Source organism: Micrasema longulum, unplaced genomic scaffold (genome assembly GCF_059751315.1).
Source record: "Micrasema longulum isolate JH-2025_06_02 unplaced genomic scaffold, ASM5975131v1 h1tg003036l, whole genome shotgun sequence".
In the NCBI taxonomy this organism is placed as follows: Eukaryota; Metazoa; Arthropoda; class Insecta; order Trichoptera; family Brachycentridae; genus Micrasema; species Micrasema longulum.
Genome location: NW_028280143.1, coordinates 120,116 through 140,965, shown reverse-complemented (window position 1 = coordinate 140,965; position 20,850 = coordinate 120,116). Strand labels below are relative to the sequence as shown.

The window sequence follows — 20,850 nt, the reverse complement described above, 5'->3', positions numbered from 1 at the left end:
AGCCATGACAGGTTATAAGCCATGTAATTGCTTAGACTTTCATATTTCTTTATCTGAAATGTTCTGCATCCCTGTTGTAAATTGTTAATAATCATCATTCCCTTTCCGCGCATAATGGTGCATAGGGCACTGCATTGGTACACCAATCACAGCGTATCTTGATTATTTTTGTTACACGAAGGTAAGGTAATCAGTCTTACGCTCTGCGTACCAGTCTAGGGACTATGAAATATTCTAGTGTAAAAACACCCTTTTCAACAATATTTCATGTGAATCATGTCGAGAATCGAACCCGAAACCTCTTGCATGGTAGGCAAATGCGCTGACTATTACACCACGAGGCCGACATAATAACAATATTATTAAATTTATGAAAACACTGTTATGAACATATACTTTTTTGTTTTGAATTTGTAAACATATTTTTTGCCACTATTTGTGTTTAAATGATAATATGTGATAGTGTATAGCTTATGTTAGGTTTTTGTTATTTTCATTGTGTTTTTTGTAATATAAATAATATAGATGTACATAAATACCTTGTTTTTTAAACTGTCTAAATATTTGTTAATTATCTTCGTTTTTTTAAGTTAGTCTTCATTGTTTATCCTCAAATGTAATTTAAAAAAATATATATTTTTAACTGTCCTCGGCACGGGAAACCCCAGTAAGGTCACATTATTTTTATTATTAATTATAGTTTGTAAGCAAAAAATATGAATAAATAAAATAAATATCCGACAAAGGTCCCCATATTATTTGCCAACCATACAGTGAAAGCAGTATAATTTAATTAAATTAAAATCTCGATTGATAAAATAGTAAATGAAATTCTTTATTTTTGCCATGGCGAACAGTTTCTGAAATAATGGCTATCGAAATTACAAGAAATTCCTTTGTAATTATTAATTAACCTCCCCGAACTTGGGGGTGCCGACATGCCAAACTTGATAAAGGGCCTTCGACGCCCAGCGCCGATTCCTTGTTCCCGGAATCCGCCCTGAAAAAAGTAGGTAGCTACTCGTTCATACTTAAGTGCTAGTGGTAAAATAATGAGCGTTAGCACAGTAAATTCATAACTGGGTCTTTTGACGTTATTTTTATTATATTTATTTTTAAATAAGCAGAAAACTACGATTGTAAGAGTGTCAATATTTTTTCGTGCGACGTCGGATAATTCTTCAACATTTTTTTTTTAATATGCATATTTTGAATTACCCGTAAACGAGCCGTTTTCCGCTCTGTGGGACCAACGAAACGTATGCAAAATGTTTTTATGAAACTGTTCTAGATGTTTCGAAAGGGTAACTGTTTTAAAACAGCAGTTACATTTTTTTTACCACCTCTCTAATACCAACGCAGTGACCTATGCACCATTAGGTGCGGAAAGGGAATGATTATGATGATGTAATAAAGTTTTTCATTGAACTAAATTCAATAAAATATTGCTTTTTGAAGTAAACAAATAAATAACTATTTCTTTGAAGTAAATTTTGTACCTCGGAGGCAGACGGATGCAAATCCAAACGTCAAATATTCAACAACAGCCTAAAGAATCTATTTTCTCTAAGTGTTTTCTAATAATTCAGAACATTAATTTGTATGTTCAGTATCTGAATACATTGGCTCTTTCATTATGAGACTTAAATTTCTTTAAAATCAATGGACATGATCATAAACTGGATACGAAAATCGAAATGTCATTTCGTCAAATTCTGGATTTGCATCCGTCTGCCTCTGGGGTACAAATATAAACCCTGTTATAAGCAAGGTAAAAAAGAATGATGCAAGTCCCATTGTTGGATGTTTAATTCCTTCGACCTCGGGACTGTAAAACAAGGCCTGCCCTCTCGTGATACGCGTGTTCGAAGAAAATAGGGAACGTTTGATTTTACGTAAACTAATTGACGTTAGAGTTTTAAGTATCAAGCCTGGAATTAATGAAAAGGGTAAGTACTTACGATTTTCTCCCTTTGACACTGGTCCTAAAAACCCCGTTTTCGTATGCACAAAGTCACTTTTTTACGTTTCGTTTATATTTTGATGATTTGAATGGCTATCACGCTCGCGGTACCTTCTCGATGTGTGTTCGCGCGCGTTGCTTTCTTGACTCGCCGTCAAAGAGGTGTGGGTACGTTGGAATTCAAAACAAGGACCGCCGGAATCAAAGAAAGGAATGGCTTGGCGCTTGAGTTAAAAAAATATTTAAATCCGAAACCGGAAGTGGATTTGATGCAATTTAAGATGTGAAGCATAGTGGCAACACGAGTCCACTGACTACATGGTTTTTGGAGCATTTAACAGCGACTAGCAGGCAACAGGTTACATGCTAGGAAAGTCGGCCCTCCGAGCATCATGTAATCAGCCATTCGGGCGTCATTGTATCGGCTCTAAGGGCCTAACTTGATCGGCCTCGCGCTTCGGTTGGTTAGGATCTCGAGCACCTTGAAATATCGACTTTTGGACTTCACAATTTCTGTTGGCTGCTCAGAGCAATTTAAATGTGATGTGGTGTCTGTTTTTTTTACAATATACACAGGAGGTAAAACAGAGTATTAAAAAAATAAAGGATAATTACATAGCTATGAAATGCAAACATAATATACTGTCCAATGTTTGAGTATGTCCAAATGCTTGCAGACTGGCTGGTTTTCCTCCCTCGGGAGTTGACGGATCTGACGGATTGAAGGAAAAAAAAGAAAGGTAACCCTCCCTGACGGGGAAGATTCCCATCGCGATTGCCAAGCATTAAAAAGAGCATTTAAAGTCATTTTTTTAATATTCAATTGAGACATTCCTTCAGTTGGGAGTTGGGAGTAGACGGACGCCACCAATAACAGAGGAACGCCTTCTTTTTAGGTGGAAATTTGCAGATCGTCGCTGAACCTCCAGGTCTAAAGTCTGAATAGTCTTACACATAAAAAGAATTAAAAAAACCAATGAACTACCTCATAAGAAAGGGATAAGTGGAGCTCGAACCTCTTACTTCTGATCTGTGTGTCCACAACACCAGCCACGAGACCACAACCTGAGTCAAAAATGTGATATTTTATATTTTTCCATCATGATCACCCTATGAGCGTAGGCATCTTTATCTGAGGACGACTACAGAAGCTCTTAGAATAATATTATGTTATATATTATGACATTATGTTTCACCCTTATGTTTGTACCGGGAACATCTAGGTTATGTTATTATGTGCCGTAGGTAATACAATATTGTGTGCACCAATTCAGCAGTACCCAACCTTTTTCTCACATTTAGTCATACTTTCATTTCTTCCAAAAACCATCATTCGATTTATCGACATTCATCAGCAAATCGCTTCTCTTGCATACATCGTAGACCTTTGTTACCAAGAGTTGCAGTGCCTCTTTGTTGTTAGCAAGAAGCACGGCATCATCAGCATACAAAAGACAATTGACATAGAATTAAGAATAGTCCAGAAACCGCATGCGCTCACCAAACAGAAGGCGACTAAACTACTCATAAATGAGTAGGTTTACGTTTTGACCCATTAGTTTCTTTGTAGACGTCGCTCAGTCGCAACTCCTGATCTGAATTAACTATGCCGTGATGTGTCCTTTTAAAGTGTAAAAATACTGCTTGAATCTGTAAGAAACAGGAAGGTATCACATTTCATGTGTAATTAGCAAACGAATGTTTAAGTAGCAAATGCATTATCTAAAAATTGAATTATTTTTCCATCTGTCAGATTGTCGAAGATACAAAATGGAAATTTCGTTAGTGTTGCCAGGGTAGTAAATTTTTTTACCCTACTTGGCTCATCTAATGAAAGAATTAATGAAAATTGGATCTTGGATTAAACAACTCTGTGGTGGAAATTTGACTGACATTATCTTCAAAACATCAAATATTTTTTGGTTCGTGTACATGCACACAAATCTGGATTTTCTCCCAAGACGGGAGTAGGTATATATTTTTATTTATATCCCTACAGAGATGAGGTAGAATTTTTTCAAATTCAAGGTTCAGGATTATGGATATTCGAGCTTTTACAGGGCTTATGACCTGTCATTGGCTGGGTTAAGTTTACCTGGTGTGGATATTCGCTAAAATAAGCGTAATGGGGAATGTTGTAGTACCTACATAAAGTGGCCACTTAACCCAGCCAATGACAGGTCATAAGCCCTGTAAACGCTCGAATATCCATAATCCTGAACCTTGAATTTGAAAAAATTCTACCTCATCTCTGTAGGGATATAAATAAAAATACATCAAATATTATTTAACATAATATAAAAATATCCGTTAACAAAAATCACGGCATCGTCAGCATACAAAAGGCAAGTGACATTTAAATCACAATATGGTAAGCTGCAAATAATCGTTTATGAGGAGAATTCGCCCCTGCTATACTGACAGAATGCATTAAGTAAACAGTCCTTATATATTTCGAATAAATTTTAATATAGGCGCAAGCTGTTGATTTCAAATTTCATGCTATGCCTAGAATAAAGATTACTCTGTTGAAACTTTAAAAAAAAATCAAATAAAAGAAAATTGTGAGAGAAATGATGCGTCGAAAGAATAAAAAACCTTTAAATGCGATTATCCCGCAACTTGTTTTCATGACTCGATGCATTATGTCAGTAAAGCTTCGATATACCAAACTAAAGAATGACACAAGTCATTATGAACCGTTGCGGAAAAGTGTGAGGTGTAAGGACGCTTTCTTTTTTAACAGGTTGAGAACGGCTATGTACAGTAGGTAGTATAATATTATGTTCTACTAAAATGTATCCACAGGTACCAACCATTTACTACCAATCCTGTCGCCGCCTGTTGCTCTACTGTAAGACGCCCATTGTTGTCTCTCTCGCACTACCCCCAACAGAGTAATCTCGATTCAGGGCTGTACCAAATATTATTAAACAATAATATTCATTCTAAATTTGTTGCAACGGAGAGGGAAATATTTTTAAAAAGGGAAACATTCGCTGTTGCAACAAATTTCGATAATTATTTTTATTTTTTTATCTATTTTATTATTTTTTTACGCCCACAAGGATTTTACATACATGAAAGTTATATGAAATATGAGTATATAAACAACATAAAATTTAAAAAATACAATATAAAGCAACAAAAGATAGAACAGTGTTTAGAAGTAAAGTTGGTATAGTAAAAAAAGATGAGTATACAGGGTGTTCATTAAACCCTGTCACATCCGAAACCACGATGATCAGTATGAGCAAGAAGACATATTGGCATAAAATTAATTTTATAGAATTAATAAAATTTTAAAAAATAAAATATCAAAAAAGGCAAATGGTTGCTTACTTCTGCAGGGGAGAGGCGAGGAGAGGGAGGGGGGAATCTGATACTGCGCCGCGCTCCCTTCACTTCTTCCCTGCAGAAGTAAGCAACTATTTGTTTTTTAATTATTTTACTTTGAAAAAAAATATTTGTTCTAAATATTTTTTTTCATATGCTAATATGTCTTCTTGCCCATACTGATCATCGTGGTTTCGGATGTGACGGGGTTTAAATAACACCCTGTATAAACAATATTAAAAAATAAAAATAAAACAATTTAAAGAAATAAAAGATAGGAACAGTGTTAAGAAGTATATAGTTGGTTTAAAAATAAAAATAAAAAGATGAATGCGTTAACTTATTTTTAAAAAAAACAATATAAAGTAATAAAATATAGAACTGTGTTAATGAAGTTTAGTTAGTTTAAAAAAAAAACAATATATACACATACATATGTTTTTTTTTAAAAATAAGCTATAGAAATGCAGTTAAAGGTTTAAAGCAGCTAGGTACATAATGTTATAAAATACAATATGAACAGAATATTAAGTTCTATTTGATATGGAACATAAATATAGATATTTAAAATTTCCAAGACTCACGTTAAAGACATCGATGTTGTTAGCATATTGGTTCGCGAGTACATGCATCCGCATTACATTACTGAATTCGCGCTGTAATTGGTCGATGATGGACCGCAGTAGAACAGAGTATTACATCGGGTAACTCGACCGGGCACTCGCATATCAATCAAATTGATAAGGTCACAACAATCGATTAATTATTTTCGGAATCTCTAAGTTCAGTCATATCACTCCACTACTTCGGGAACTACACTGGCTACGTTTTCCACAGAGGGTCGAATACAAACTCTGTTGGCTTATGTATAAGTCACTGCACAACTCGGCTCCGGAATATCTAAGGGAACAATGCATTCCAGATGAACTAGCTGACAGGCGTCTCACGCTTAGATCAGCTACGTCTACGGCGAGAGGAAAAGTTATTATACCTCTACGCAAACAGCGCACTAAATTTGGTGAACGCGCATTTGCGGTCGCAGGCCCTATGGCATGGAATGCTCTCCCAGCAGAGGTGCGAGGCTGTGAAAGTGAAGTGATGTTTCGGAAAAAACTTAAAACCCACTTGTTCTCTAAATCATTTGAATAAATCCGTAGCACGTGACAACAAAATAAATTATTTTAATTAAATTACAAATTTAAAAGCTTCAATTAAATTAACAATAGAATCACCATGTAAAGCGCCTTTGAGGCATTTTATTACGAAAATGGCGCTATATAATTATCCATAATTAATTAATTAATTAATCGAACATTGATATTATTATTTTAAACAAAAAAGCAAGTCATTTAATTTCGTCTGTTTTCTAATGTTTGGATATTTAAATAATCATTTAAGTTTGTGATATGAATAAATCTCTAGGGCTCGTGTCGGCCTCGTGGTGTAGTGGTCAGCGCATTTGCCTACCACGCAAGAGGTCTCGGGTTCGATTCCCGACATGGTTGACATGAAATATTTATTGAAATATAGATTGCAGCGTTGGGCGTACTAATATTTCTATATATATGATATATACAAATATGAAATGTATGTATAAAAAATATATAAAACATTTTTGACAACCCTGAAAATATTATCCGAAGCTTAAGCCCACATGTACTCTACGCTTCGCACAATGATTAAGATCCATACCAACCTGCTACCCACACTAGGGTGGGACGATATTTTTTTTTCCGAATTAAGAAATGGAAGGGGTCTAAAAAGTTGCCTTTTGGATTGCTCGGAATGCAAAAAATACCAAAAAAAATCGAAACTACTTTTGGCCCTCAACCAAAGCTCGAAGTTTTCGAAAAAGTCGATTTTTTGCGCTAATCTGTCATTTGCGCTAAATCGCTAATTTGTCATTTCGTATTAAAGTAAGAAAATCAGTCCAATTAAATATCAAAATGTGCATTAAACCTTATTAAATAAGCATCCAAGGGCGTGAGTTGCACTTTGTTTTGTAATAAATTGGTAGCATTGTTTCAATGAGCCATTGTTCTCGTCAATCTTAGCCAGGCACTCAACGGAGTCAGTTCCGCGGAGTCTAAACTTTTTGCGTTTCGGTAGTTTCAAAACGTGTTCGAATTTGTAATGTGATTAAGTTATATCTTTACTAACAAAAAATAGTTTTATCAGTATAGAAAATTAACAAAATGTTCAGACAGTGATAAACATCAAACCTCGGTTGAGGGCCAAAAGTAGTATGGAATATTTTTACGTTCAATGTGATCCAAAATGCAACTTTTAAGACCCTTTTCACTTTGATGTCTCGAAAAAAAATGCATACGTCATCGACCCCACTCTAACCTACACACATATATTATTATGCTCTCACCTCTCTCTCTCGTTCGGTAGAATCACAGAGAGAGCGCAAATAAATTTCCTCTATCGCTTCTTCCTAGAACTTTCGCCCGTTTCGCCGTACACCATTTTGTCAGGGACATAATAAAAAGGGACACCTTTCCCCTCCTCCGACAGGAAATTTCCAGGAAAGGGGATGTTATATAAATGCACAGGGGGAAAATATTACATTTGAGATATTGTCGACATGATTTTTTCGTTTCTATAGAGCGACGTCCGTTACCTGCTTTATGAAAAGCTGGAAATTTGACGGGAAGATGAGTCATATTCGATTTATCTGTAACAGGAAAATTCCGCTTAAGACGACATACTTTTTTTGATAGGTGAAAAATTGTATTCGTGTCAATTTAAATTAATATCAAAATAAAACGTACTGTTTTTTTTGTGCAAATGTTTGTTGACAAAATACTGGATTACAGTTCTTAGGGAGTCATTTAAATTAACAAATTATGACAGGAATAGAGAACATTTAGAGAAGGGAATAAATTATGGAAGGCTACGCATTTACGTATCCACGACAATTTAAACACTACACAATACATTTACAAGAAGGATAAAATTTATATATCAACAATATTTTGAGTTTGTCAAAATTTTTGTAGACAAGGACTGGATTCAACTCCCTGGGGAGCTGTTTATATTAACACATTACAACAGAGACGAAGAACATTTAAGAGAAGGTAATATAGAAGTCTAGGCATCTACAGGGCTTACGACCTGTCAATGGCTGGTTTAAGTGGCCACTTTACACACTGTGTAACATTCACCATTCTGCCTATATTTGAACATCTGTATTCCTTCAATTCTTTCATCTGTTGATGTTTGCACAACAGACATCATCAATCTCACCCGCATAAATAAAGTTTTCAGCTCTTTAACTTTACAAACATCAACAGATGAAAGAATATAGATGTTCAAATATGGGAAGAATGGTGAATGTTACACAGTGTGTGAAGTGGCCACTTAAACCAGCCATTGACAGGTCATAAGCCCTGTAGATGCCTAGACTTCTATATTACCTTCTCTTAAATGTTCTTCGTCTCTGTTGTAATATGTTATAATTTATATATGTATATTTTTTATTTTTTTATTAATACATTTCATAAAAGGTACATGTTTTTAAAAAATTATATACACATCTATTTTTATACATCTAGTAAATGTTATCACTGTAATATCTCCAAAAAAGATACTAACTCTTGTGCTTGGAGAGGGACTTACACTGTTGTATTTGTTTATTTATAAGAGTTTATATAATTTTGAATAAACGAGTACAGGAGAAAAAAAATAGGATATTTAATGAAAAAAACATAAAATAATAATACATTCATACTAATTATAATTTAATGCCGTTTTTAAATGTTCAAAAAATTTTTTTAGAGCTACTTTAAATTTATTTATTGATATATTATTTTTAATAGTTTTTAGTTCATTGGGAAGATTATTATAATTTTTTACACCTTTGAAAACAAAGCTTTTTCGACCATGACTTGTGTGGAATTTAGGAATTTTAATATTATTTTGGTATCTGAGTGACTTATTCATCTCAATTAATTTTTTTTCTTCTTTATAAATTTGTATAATGGAATTTTATTTTATAAAGAGTGTCTACTGTATGAACCTTAAATATTGTATATAGACTTTCCGTATTGAATGTTGAGGGTTTCTTTAAAATTGCTTTAATAATTAATCTTTGTACTATTTTCAGAGGGTTTAATATATTGGCATATGCACCACCCCCTCCAACAATACCATATTTTAACAAATATTGTACAATGAGGAACTTCAGCCCTACGGGAAATTGGATACAAAAAGTGTTTTCTTACGCGGGGTAAAAATTAGAGCATTAAATTGTACAACAAAGTTTCTTGAAAATGTACAGAAAAAATAATAAAAAATATTTTGATAAAAACGCACTGCTTTAAATGACGTCACTGGTTCATGTGAATCAACCTATGATCTGAGAGCTATGGAAGATTTCCGGTCTGCTTGTCGCTTCTGGACCAATAGGAAGAACTGAATGAGAATAAGCGAAAATGAACCTCTGACGTTACACGCGGAGTTTTTGCAGAAATACAAAACTTTGAAAAATCGTAGCGCCGAGAATACGATATATAAAAATTAAAAAAAAAATTTTTTGACTAAGTTTAACAGTCTATTAAAAAATATTTTTTTTTAAAAAACCACTGAACTTCCTCATTGAGTAATAAGCTATTTTAAAATTCTCATGCCTATTTAAAAATTCCTTAATCTAATAAATATGTATATACATTTTCTAATACGTTTAACTAGTTCTTATATATATATATATATATATATATGTATGTTAGGGTGTGTATGTATATGTGTGTGTACATTGATGTTTAGAAAAAGGTGGATACATATCTTATTTTTTACACAGAAAACTTAATTTTACTTTGTAGATAAAATTGACGGCAAATGTTAACTATCCATTGTAATACGGGCCGCGGGCCCGATTACAATGAGAATTCAACAAAGTTATCTTCGACTGTCTATAAAGAAAAACCGATATTTGTGTACGAAAATGAGTGTATTTGCATGAACATTTAAAGTATCTTGACGGTAACCAATGATTGAACATTAGAATGGGCCGATGATGTATGAATTTTTTTATTTTTTTAGACAAAGTGAAAGGGGTCTAAAAAGTTGCATTTAGGATCTCAAGTTATAACTCAATAACATTACAAATTCAAACACGTTTTAAAACTACCGAAATGTAAAAAGTTTACACTCCGCGGAACTGATTCCGTTGAGCGCCTGGCAAATATTGACGAAAACAATGGCTCATTAAAACAATGCTACCCATTTATTGCAAAACAAAGTTTAACTCACGCCCTTAGATGCGTGTTAAATAAAGTTTAATTCACATTATAAAATTGAATTGGATGGATTTTCTTACTTAAATACGAAATGACATAGCGCAAAAATCGTCTTTTTTGAAAACTTTAAGCTCTGGTTGAGGGCCAAAAGTAGTATTGAATATTTTTTGTTATTTTTTGCGTTCCGAGTATTCCAAAATGCAATTTTTTAGACCCCTTTCATTTGAAAATTCAGAAAAAAAAAATATATCGGGCCACTCTAATGAACATGTCAAAAGTCGAAATAATCGGCGCGCGTGCATGAGAAGATGTATGAATGTAAAGAAAGCGAGATCTGTATGCAAATGTAGATTTTACGGGGAAACGGCGTGATGGTTTGTTTGTTTAAAATATACTTACAAAAAATTATTTCATAATGCTTTTATGAAACCATGGAAGCAGGTTCGGTGTTCTTGAATAAATAAAACCATCGACACTTTTAAAATAAAATAGGATAAGATTTATAAGTCAATTATACCTTGATAAAGAAACTTGCGTAGCTTTGAAACCGGTCGGTAGAAAAAATAAAAATAAGTGGTTAAAAACAAAGTAATTTTACTATTTTTTTAATGAATAACCACAAAGTTAGTGCTTCAAATATAAAAATATGTAATTGTTAGATGCTCGATACCTTCGACCTCGGGACTGTAAACAAGGCCTGCCCTCTCGCGATACGCGTGTTCAAAGAAAACAGGAACGTTTGATTTAAGGTAAACTAATTGACGTTATGGTTTTGAGTGTCAATCCTGGAATAAATGAAAGGAGTGAGGACTTACGATTTCCTCCCTTTGACACTGGTCCAGAAAAACACTGTTATCGTTTGCACTGGTCACTTTGAACGTTTCCTTGTATGTTGATGATTCGAATTTACTGTCACGCTCGCGGTACGGTTTTCGTTGTTGTGTTTTTTTGTTGTGTTGTCACGCGTTGCTTTCTTGACTCGCCGTCAGGGAGGAGTAGGTACATTGGGATTCAAAACAAGGACCACCGGAATCAAAGGAAGGAATGGCTTGACACTTGAATAGATAATGAATCCGAAACAGTAATATTATGTATTTATTTATTTTATGGTAACATATTTACTACAGCAGTTTATTTGTTCATATTTATTTATTTTTGCCGGTGAATCATCGTCATCCCATCATTTTTCACGTACTAAGCAACGTCTGAAAACATTTTTCAATTTTTGTACTTCTTCTTGGACCAGTCAACCGGTAGGTGAAATCTTTCATTCGGTCGAATCTCAGCCTGATCAATGGTTTCAGCTTTTTACAAGAATAAACAGACAGGAAAATTGAGGAAACATGGATGTTTAAACATTCAAATGGTGAATGTTGCACAGCTTAGTTGCATCGACTAGCTAAACGGCTGTAACTAGCCGATGACAGTTATTTTCAAAATTTCTCATTTTCTCTTGCAAAAGGATATGTTTCCATGTGCAAAGATATTTTTTTCAACACAGATAAAGCTGTTGAGAATATAGAAGACTCGGTATTTTGAGTGCTTACAATCTGTCTGTTGAATTTCATACTCACGTATGCCAGGTTTCAATTATTTTCTATATACTTGTTTTGAATATTACCTTTCTCATGGGTGTTGGCCCACTATAGAGAATGAAAATTTGAAGAATAATAGAGACATATATGGTGAGAAGCTGTAAGTTTTCTAATAAACCGGAAACCTACGAAAGAGTAAACCCCCTTTTTTTATTAACGTTACCTATTTGAATCAGATTCATTTTACTAAGGTGTCCAGGCAGATGGCAGATGTTGCAAGAATACAGTTATGTGTGTGAAAGATTCCAGATCTATGGACGAGTGATTCCGATTCATTGACTGCTCTCGGATAAAAACCCTAAATAAGGAAATCGAGTAGAGATAGGTCTACTTCGTCAGTGCAGTGGTTAACGCGTTCGACTATCATTCTTGACATAAAATATTGTTTTTATTTTTTTTTAAAAAAGAAAAATTAGCGTTCTTATAATCTCCCCAAGTATTTTAATTTTGGTGGCCATATTCAACGAATTGTAAATAACTCACTATTATAAAATGAAAATCAAGATGGGTGGAGTGGGGTTCGAACCTCGGACCTCTGATCCTTGAGTCCGCAACACTAGCCGCGGGACCACAACCCGATTCAATTTATCATTTATTAAAGTTGTTTAAACTGCAACATATCACTGTTCCGGGACTGGCAACTGAAGCGTAGAATACGATGCATTTAGTTTACAAAAGCGTGAGTACGTTCTCAACAGAATGAGTTAATTTTTAATGTATCTTGTCTTTAGGTTCTTTATTGCACTCTGGTCGTGAGAATGATATCTCACCAGTATGAGTCAAAATGTGCGATATCAAATCTCTTTTTTTAAAACATTTAAATTCGCACTCTGAGCATAAGTACTGTTTCTCAACAGTATGAGACAATGAGTGAATTTTTAATGTAGCTCGTCGTGCAGATTTATAATTGCACTCTGAGCATGAGAATGGCTTTTCGCCACTGTGAATTAACATGTGTGATTTTAAATATCTTTTATGCGTACATTTATATTGGCACTCGGAGCATGATAATAGTTTCTCACTAACATGAGTCAATAAGTGTGATTTTAGGTGACTTCTTTGTGAACATTTAAAATTGCACTTTGAGCATGAGAAAGGTTTTTCACCAGTATGAGTCAACAGGTGTGACTTAAGATGACTTTTCTGTGAACATTTAAATTTGCACTCTGAGCATGAGAACAGTTTTTCACCAGTATGCGTCAACATGTGAGTTTTTAAATTAGCTCTTCGCGAGCATTTATATTGGCACTCTGGGCATGCGAATGGTTTCTCACCAGTATGAATCATCATGTGTGATTTCAAATTCCATTTATCCGAACATTTGTATTGGCACTTTGAGCATGAGAAAGATTTTTCACCACTGTGAATTAACATGTGTGCTTTTAAATATCTTTTATGTGAAAATTTTAATTGGCACTCTGGGCATGCGAATGGTTTCTCACCAGTATGAGTGAACAGGTGTGATTTTAGATGACTTTTCAGTAAACATTCAAATTTGCACTCTGAGCATGAAAATGGTTTCTCACCGGTATGAGTCAACTTGTGAGTTTTTAAACTAATTTTGTGTAAACATTTATACTGACACTCTGAGCATGAGAATAGTTTCTCACCAGTGTGAATTAACTTGTGAGTTTTTAAATTATCTCTCCGCGAGCATTTATATTGGCACTCTGAGCACGAGAATGGTTTCTCACCAGTATGAGTCAACTGGTGCGATTTTAGATGACTTTTCTTTGAAAATTTAAATTTGCACTCTAAGCATGAGAATGGTTTCTCACCAGTATGAGTTAAAAGATGTGACTTTAGGTGACTTTTCTTTGAACATTTGAATTTGCACTCTGAGCATGAAAATGGTTTTTCACTAGTATGATTCAAAACGTGAGTTTTTAAAGAGTTAAAATCTTTTTCCTTCGCTTTTAAACCTGAAACAACAATAGAACACTTAAAAAATTAGGTAGGATACAAATTTTAAACTAACATAAAAAAGCACATAACAGCTTTACTAACCAGACGAGACAACAGGAATTGACTTAATAACCAAAACAGGCGTTTTAAATTGTAAGAAATCATCGGTGCTTCGAAAAAAATCATTGCAAGATAAATTTGGGAAAAAACATTAATGTTGTCGGATGGAATTCCGACGCACAAAGCGCGAGCCGACAAATAATTTGTATACGGCAATATGAATAACGCAGTAATTACAATAATTATTCAAATAAAATAGCGGCAAGTGCAAGTACTTATGTTGTAAGCAAGTTACTAAATTAACCTTGCGGAAGAATTTTATTTTATTTTAATATGTTGATTTCCTTATTCAAAGGAATACAGAAACTTATGGAGAAATAATATAAAAAGAAACAAGATAAGAAAAAAAATCGCACCAAACGTATATTAAGAATATTTTGAGTCTGTCTAAATGTTTTTAGACAAGGACTGGATTTTATCCCATTAGAATTTTTTAAGGTTAGCATATCACAACAGAGATATTTAATTACCTGGCCACTTTCTAAAAACACCTGAAACATTACTACATATATATCCTGAGAACCCTAACCTCCCTTAATTTTTAAACAAATATATTTTCTTTCTCTTTTCTATTTCCACTTTCTGTCTCCTTCCAAACTCATTACTGGATCCCGCATTTCTCGTACTTTTATGTAAAGCTTTATCTTTCCATTAAAAAGCAGTAATTATTTTTAATTAATTTTTATCATTTACGGAATTTTTTTTTCATTTATTTTTTTGTTTTTTTAATTTGAAAAATTCATCTTTTAACCAGTCTGATTTTTGTTAGCTGAAAGATTTTGCTTTTAGCAATAAGCCCGCCAAAATACTTATTCTCCTAACTCAAAGATTTAAAATAAATAAATATATCAAAATAAGAGGGGAATATGGAGATCAAGAAAAAAAACGATATTTTAAGTTTATTCCACAATATCAATATTCTCATGTTTGTCTATGACACTAAAACGAAACTATTGGCGATTATTATTAATCTATTTATTTATCTGTTACTTTTTTCAAAATTAAAAATCGCGTGACTTCACGAGGGTAAAACGGTGTTCTTCAAACTAACATAGTTTATAATTCAAGCGTTGTTGCAGAAAATTACATCTTAATATTAGAAATATAAACGCATATTATGACAGTCATATAGGTAAGTCATGACCACGCGCCCCTTAAAAACCCACGACTGTGACTCCCACCAACAACCTTCCATTGCTGAAGTGTTTTCAAAACATGTAATGAATAATATACAACTCTGCTGCCGCCTCAACTATGTTAGAAATCATACAATAGGAGTTTAAGTCTTCTGCCTACCATTTTTTTTAGACCGTAGATGTAATCTTAGAGCAGATAATGTGAAAGGAAGTATTACTCACTTGAGGCTATTTCAGTATCATGAGAAGAATCCAATTGTTTTTGTTTGATGTCAGGATAATCAATATCCATCTCTGTATACATAATTATATTAGTGGTTATCCTAGCCTGGTCAGTACTAGTCCCCGGTTTAGCCTTCACGGTAGCAACATCAGGCTTTTCAATTCTGCGGGAGCATGGCGCCCCTTCTTCAATATTAAGAATATCTCCATTTACATCGCTAGTCCCCGGTTCAACCTTCACGGTAACAACACCGGATTCATCACTTCTGTGGGAACACAGTGACCCTTCCTCAGTAAAGACAATATCTTCATTAACATTGCCAGTTCCCGGTTCAGCCTTCACAGTAGCCACACCTTGCTCCTCGCTTCTGTGAAGAGTTGACATCTTTTCCCCAGTAAAGACAATATCTCCTTTTACATTACAAGTCCTCGGCTCAGCTTTCACGGAAGGAACACCCGGTTTCTCACTTCTGTGGGAGCACGGCGCTCCTTCTCTGGTATTAATATATCCTTTTACATCGCCAGTTTCCGGTTCGGCCTTAATATTAACTGAAGATATTTCCATAGTTTTTCCTTCGAGAAATGCAATTTAAATATTCGTATAATCTGTAAGTAAATATCCTGGAAATTTTACAAAAAATACGTTGAAAAAATAATAGTAAATGCCAAAAGACAAAATCCAAGTCATGTTGAGTTTTCAAATTATCAAATTACATATGATGTTATACGTTGCTGGTATTAATTGAGATAAAGTTTTTGAGATAATAAATTAGAGAAAAACGTTTGCCTACAAGACGTGTACGGTAAGCCAAATAATATAATTTACTGCTGGTCAACCATCGCATGTACTTTTTATCCTTACTCAACGAAGCTATCAAACAAGAAAGAGGAAGAAGACTATCGATCTATAAAATCTCAACTTTCGCGGTTGTGTTTGGGGTTACCTGCTATATGTCACATCAAGCAGGGAAGCTCTAGCTAGGGGAGTTCCGGGTTTGATTCCCGGTGAGATCTCAACGACTAAGATTTTTCCCAAGCCTGGCTGTAATTCAGCCTCCTGGCCTGTTGTGGTGCTAAAATAAAATATTTATTGTTCTACTTTACATACTGGAATTGTTACTTACTTTTGTATCTAAAACTTCATCAAATTATATGGTAATTTATATATTTTGTATCCTTGATATACGCGCGCGTGCCGCTTATCGATTGACAGGAGAACCACAGATATTTCTACCACGTAGATAATGCGGTACGAAAAACCATAGAGAATAAATTTGAAAATGGACCTACCTAGCGAAAATCCTGATCTCTGGTGTATATTTGTCTATATTTGTCACTCGGTACAATAAATTTGAGCTGTCAGTTGATTAGAATTTCAATCCACTTATTTTTATATGGTAAAAATTTATAAAAAAAACCATAGGGATAGAAAAAACCGTCAAATACTGAATTCGCCCATACAGCAAAGTATGCCTATTATAATATGAATTGGTCATTCGAATCTTTATATTTTACAAATCCCATCAAACAAATCAACCTTTCAGTTCACGTCCGCAATTCAGAGAAACAAAATAAATTCATTAAATATTTAAGTGGCCTCCGTGGTGCAGTGGTTAAGATGCTTGACTCACGCACGGAAGGTTCCGGGTTGGATTCCCGGTAAGAAAACGAAAATTGGGTGTAATTTTTCTCAAGCCTGGGTATTCTGTGCTGTAATTCACCACTGTAATTAGGCCTCCTAGCCTTTTGTAGAGCAAAAAATAAATACACAAATAGTAAATTATATTAATAATAAATAAATAGGGCGGGGGTCCGCTGCAGCTACATATCTTCACATGAACTGAAGTATTCTCTTATGATAGAGAAAATCCAAAAGAAGTTTCTGAGATATCTCTACATGAGAGAGTGCGGGTATTATCCTTGGCTCTAACCGACCGAGTTTCTCCAGGGTATGCTTGGCTATAACAGTTTAGAGACTAGAATGAATGTGCATTTGACGACACATTTTTATCGATTGTTGCGCGGTATGATCGATAATTCTGAAATTATGATGAGCATTGGTTTGTATGTTCCTGATAATTACCTAAGACAGCGTCAGCATAGATTGTTTCATATTACGATATTCAGGACCAACCTGCTTATGGTTATGCCTGTTGGAAGGGCTACCGCTACGCTGAACAACATCGCTCTGGATATTATCTGTTCCATCTATCCGAAGGGGTTTTCCGGAGCAGGATTCTTCTACTTTGACATGAGTTTTATTCGTGTATTATTTTTCTTTTTTATAATATGTACGTACTGAATATATTTTTGTAATGTACATGTTATATTTAAAATAAATTAATTGAAACGCATCGAATTGAAAATCTTAAACTAATTATTAAAACACAAAAAGTCATTATAAAAGTCTACATAAATCTTTAAGGCTTTTGATGTGCCTGAGATGAACCTAATGTACGCTAAAATTATTATGCAAGACAATTTTCGAGATGTAAATCGTCATCCGCAAACAGCGGGTTCGAATCAGGAACATGAATATAATATAACAAGAGCAAGAAATAATTGACAATATTCCTCTCTTTAACCCAACATTTGGTCAAAGGTGCGAGGATTATTTTTTGCTAAATTGTTTAATATGCTTTCCCATAACATTTAGTTAACTGATAATGAACATCATTTCAAAATATCTGACTGAAATATTTAAGTGACATGTAAAATATGTCAATGAAAAATCTTTAAACAAGTTTCCCTAGTTAGGAGGACTCTTAAATAACTTTTTTATAAAAAATATTTCATATGGTACAAGTGGTTGGAAAACGAATTTCCATACGGATGCTGGGCGAGAAATTTCGGGGGGCGAAGCCCTAGGGCTTTTACAATATTATTCAGCGAAGTAGACTGAATTTTAATTAAATTAGTGAATATCTTCTATATGCGATATGCAGTGTCGATCGGTTACAACCCTTACAAATGATATGGATTAGGAATGGATGCCACTTACCTGGTTTGTTCTTGATGGAATTGCGGTGGTCCGACTGGTCGATTGCGAGCGGCACCAACACTAGAACAGGCTCCCGATCTGGAGCTGAACACTGGTGGTTGATGGAAACAAAGCCTATGATGCGGCACACGTTCAACAAAATAAACGCGCGATTCACTACACGAGGTCTTATTGTGGCGGATGACCAAAGGATACTAAGGTGGGAAATGAACAGTGGTTGTGGGTAAAAAGGATGTTACAGTAAACATTGTCAACAATGCATAACCACATCATTCGCAACCAACAAGAATAAAGGGCAATTTAAAAACATTCAGATAAACTCGCACAACAATAGATTAGTGCCAAAATGCAATTAAGCGCAACATTACAAATATCAGGCAATGGTTAACTGGATAAAAACAAAATATTTTTTAATTAAAATAATACCTATAATGTGTATGTATCAAACTAAAAAAATAACCAATCGATAGCAAATTCAAACCATAATTCTAAAACCTTTCAAAACTAACCAATGTTTTTTAAAAAATATTTATTTAATCTTAAAATAGTGCACACATAATATAATAATAATATAAATGTTCTTATATTAACTTAAATATAATTATTAGTAAACTATAAGTTGGGTAATTATCAATTTAAATAAACTAGGCAAATACGCTTTTTGAGAACTAACTTATTTACTACTAACATATTTTTTAAACTTAAATTAAAGTATAATAGTATTCTATTCTTCTTTTATTTCTACTGATATTTCTTCAATTAAATATACAGCTCGACTTATCAACTAGTTTTGTGATGTTGCCTTTAGAAAACGGCAGCCTCAGGGAAAATATTTAAGTAATAATTTTACTATCTGCGTCCCATTGTGCATAAGACACTGCATCAGTACTCCAACCGAGGCGTATTAGCGATCATGTTATGTTTTAGTTAACAAAGTTCTAGAGTAAGTTTATTATAATTAATAGTTTTGTTAGAATTAAGATTTATTCGTAACTTTCGATTTAAAATTAATACGTAGCAATAAGTGCGGAATAGGGACAACAAACTATTCATGATGTAGTGTAGAAAAAAGGACTGGTTGGGCAGGCTATCACAGGCCGACAGCCCGTTTAAATACAAGTTAGTCGTTAGTCGGAAAGTGAGTAATCAGTCGAGGGTTAGTCGGAATGTCAAAAGCTAGTTGGAAAGTCGAGAGCTATTTGGAAAGTTAACCAAAATACGAATTTTGAAAAACGTTTTTGGGCAATCATACAGCTCAAACAGAAAAATTAAAAGTCAGTACCTATACAAAATATGTAGCTATTTATTTGACAATTGTAGTCGGCATTGTTTTATGGGTTGTTTAACCCATTACATAATAAAGACTGTTAATATAAGGTAGAAGTTAATGAATAGAGAGCAGATAGCTGCTTAATTGCCGATATGTACAGAAAAATTTATTCATATTATCCGCAGAAGCCGTATTCAGCAAGCAAATTTCCCTATGAATGGGTTTAATATATATATGAATGTGTGCGTGTGCTTATGAGTGGGTACGAATGAAATGAAATATGTAAGGGGAAGGGAAAGCAGAGGAATTAATAAGAAATTTGTTGTAAGATTTCATATTTCGTAACATGATTGAGTCAAATTTTAAAATCGTTTTATTGTAATATAACTATGAACACATAAAAAAATAAAAAAAACATTGCAATTTAGTTGCTAAAAGTTCATAATTCGATTTAAGGTAGAATTAATTTAGAAAATTGTGCTACATTAAGGCACATGAAGAAGTTAGTAAAGCGAGTTTGACTCTGAGATACTCTAAAATGAATACGTGCATCCAGATCTAATATTTTAGCTAGAAAGAATATTGATGAACAACACCATGTATACCATAGTGCGTCTATTTGCAAGGGTTTGCAAATTATCATAAGCGCACGCTTAGCGATAGTCTTGAAATCAAAGTGTAGTTTACGATTGATTTGTTTAAATGAAAAGTCTTTAAATAGTTTTGTTTTTATCAGAATTAACTAAGTAAAAAAGAAAAGAAAATCTTAGTTCACTACGTACATAGGAAAAACAAAATAATTTCAAAAAGTTAATGTTTTGATAGGGCTTACAGGTATGTAGTATGATACCTAGTATTGGGAATGATGTGATTATTGAAAGTTATTTTGCTATTGAAACGGATGCCCAAGTAAGGAACCGTTTATACGAATTTGATGAAACTTATATTATTCTTTTTTTGTGCAATTGATTGTATTCGCCGTTCTGTTGAATGTTATATGTTATTTGAATACATTTAACGGGATTGAGTGATAACATATAAATTTTACAATACTCAGGT

General features: G+C 33.8%; 1 protein-coding gene across 1 annotated transcript; it reads right to left on the bottom strand.

Annotated features, from left to right (window-relative positions):
• Positions 1–12,522: 12,522 nt before the first annotated feature.
• Positions 12,523–16,742, bottom strand: LOC148271191 (uncharacterized). The gene is made up of 3 exons (XM_088241726.1): positions 16,645–16,742; positions 15,521–16,141; positions 12,523–14,059 (listed from the first exon to the last, which is right to left on the bottom strand). Exons 2-3 carry the CDS (start codon positions 16,083–16,085, stop codon positions 12,849–12,851), a joined length of 1,776 nt encoding a protein of 591 aa, XP_088097852.1. The 5' UTR covers positions 16,086–16,141; positions 16,645–16,742; the 3' UTR covers positions 12,523–12,848.
• Positions 16,743–20,850: the final 4,108 nt, after the last annotated feature.

Bases quoted from the DNA above. Each gene is read 5' to 3' on its own strand.
- LOC148271191 (XM_088241726.1), bottom strand. From the start codon at position 16,085: ATGGAAATATCTTCAGTTAATATTAAGGCCGAACCGGAAACTGGCGAT. The intron at 14,060-15,520 runs GTGAGTAATACT...TTGTTGTTTCAG, and splicing joins TGATACTGAAATAGCCTCAA to GTTTAAAAGCGAAGGAAAAA.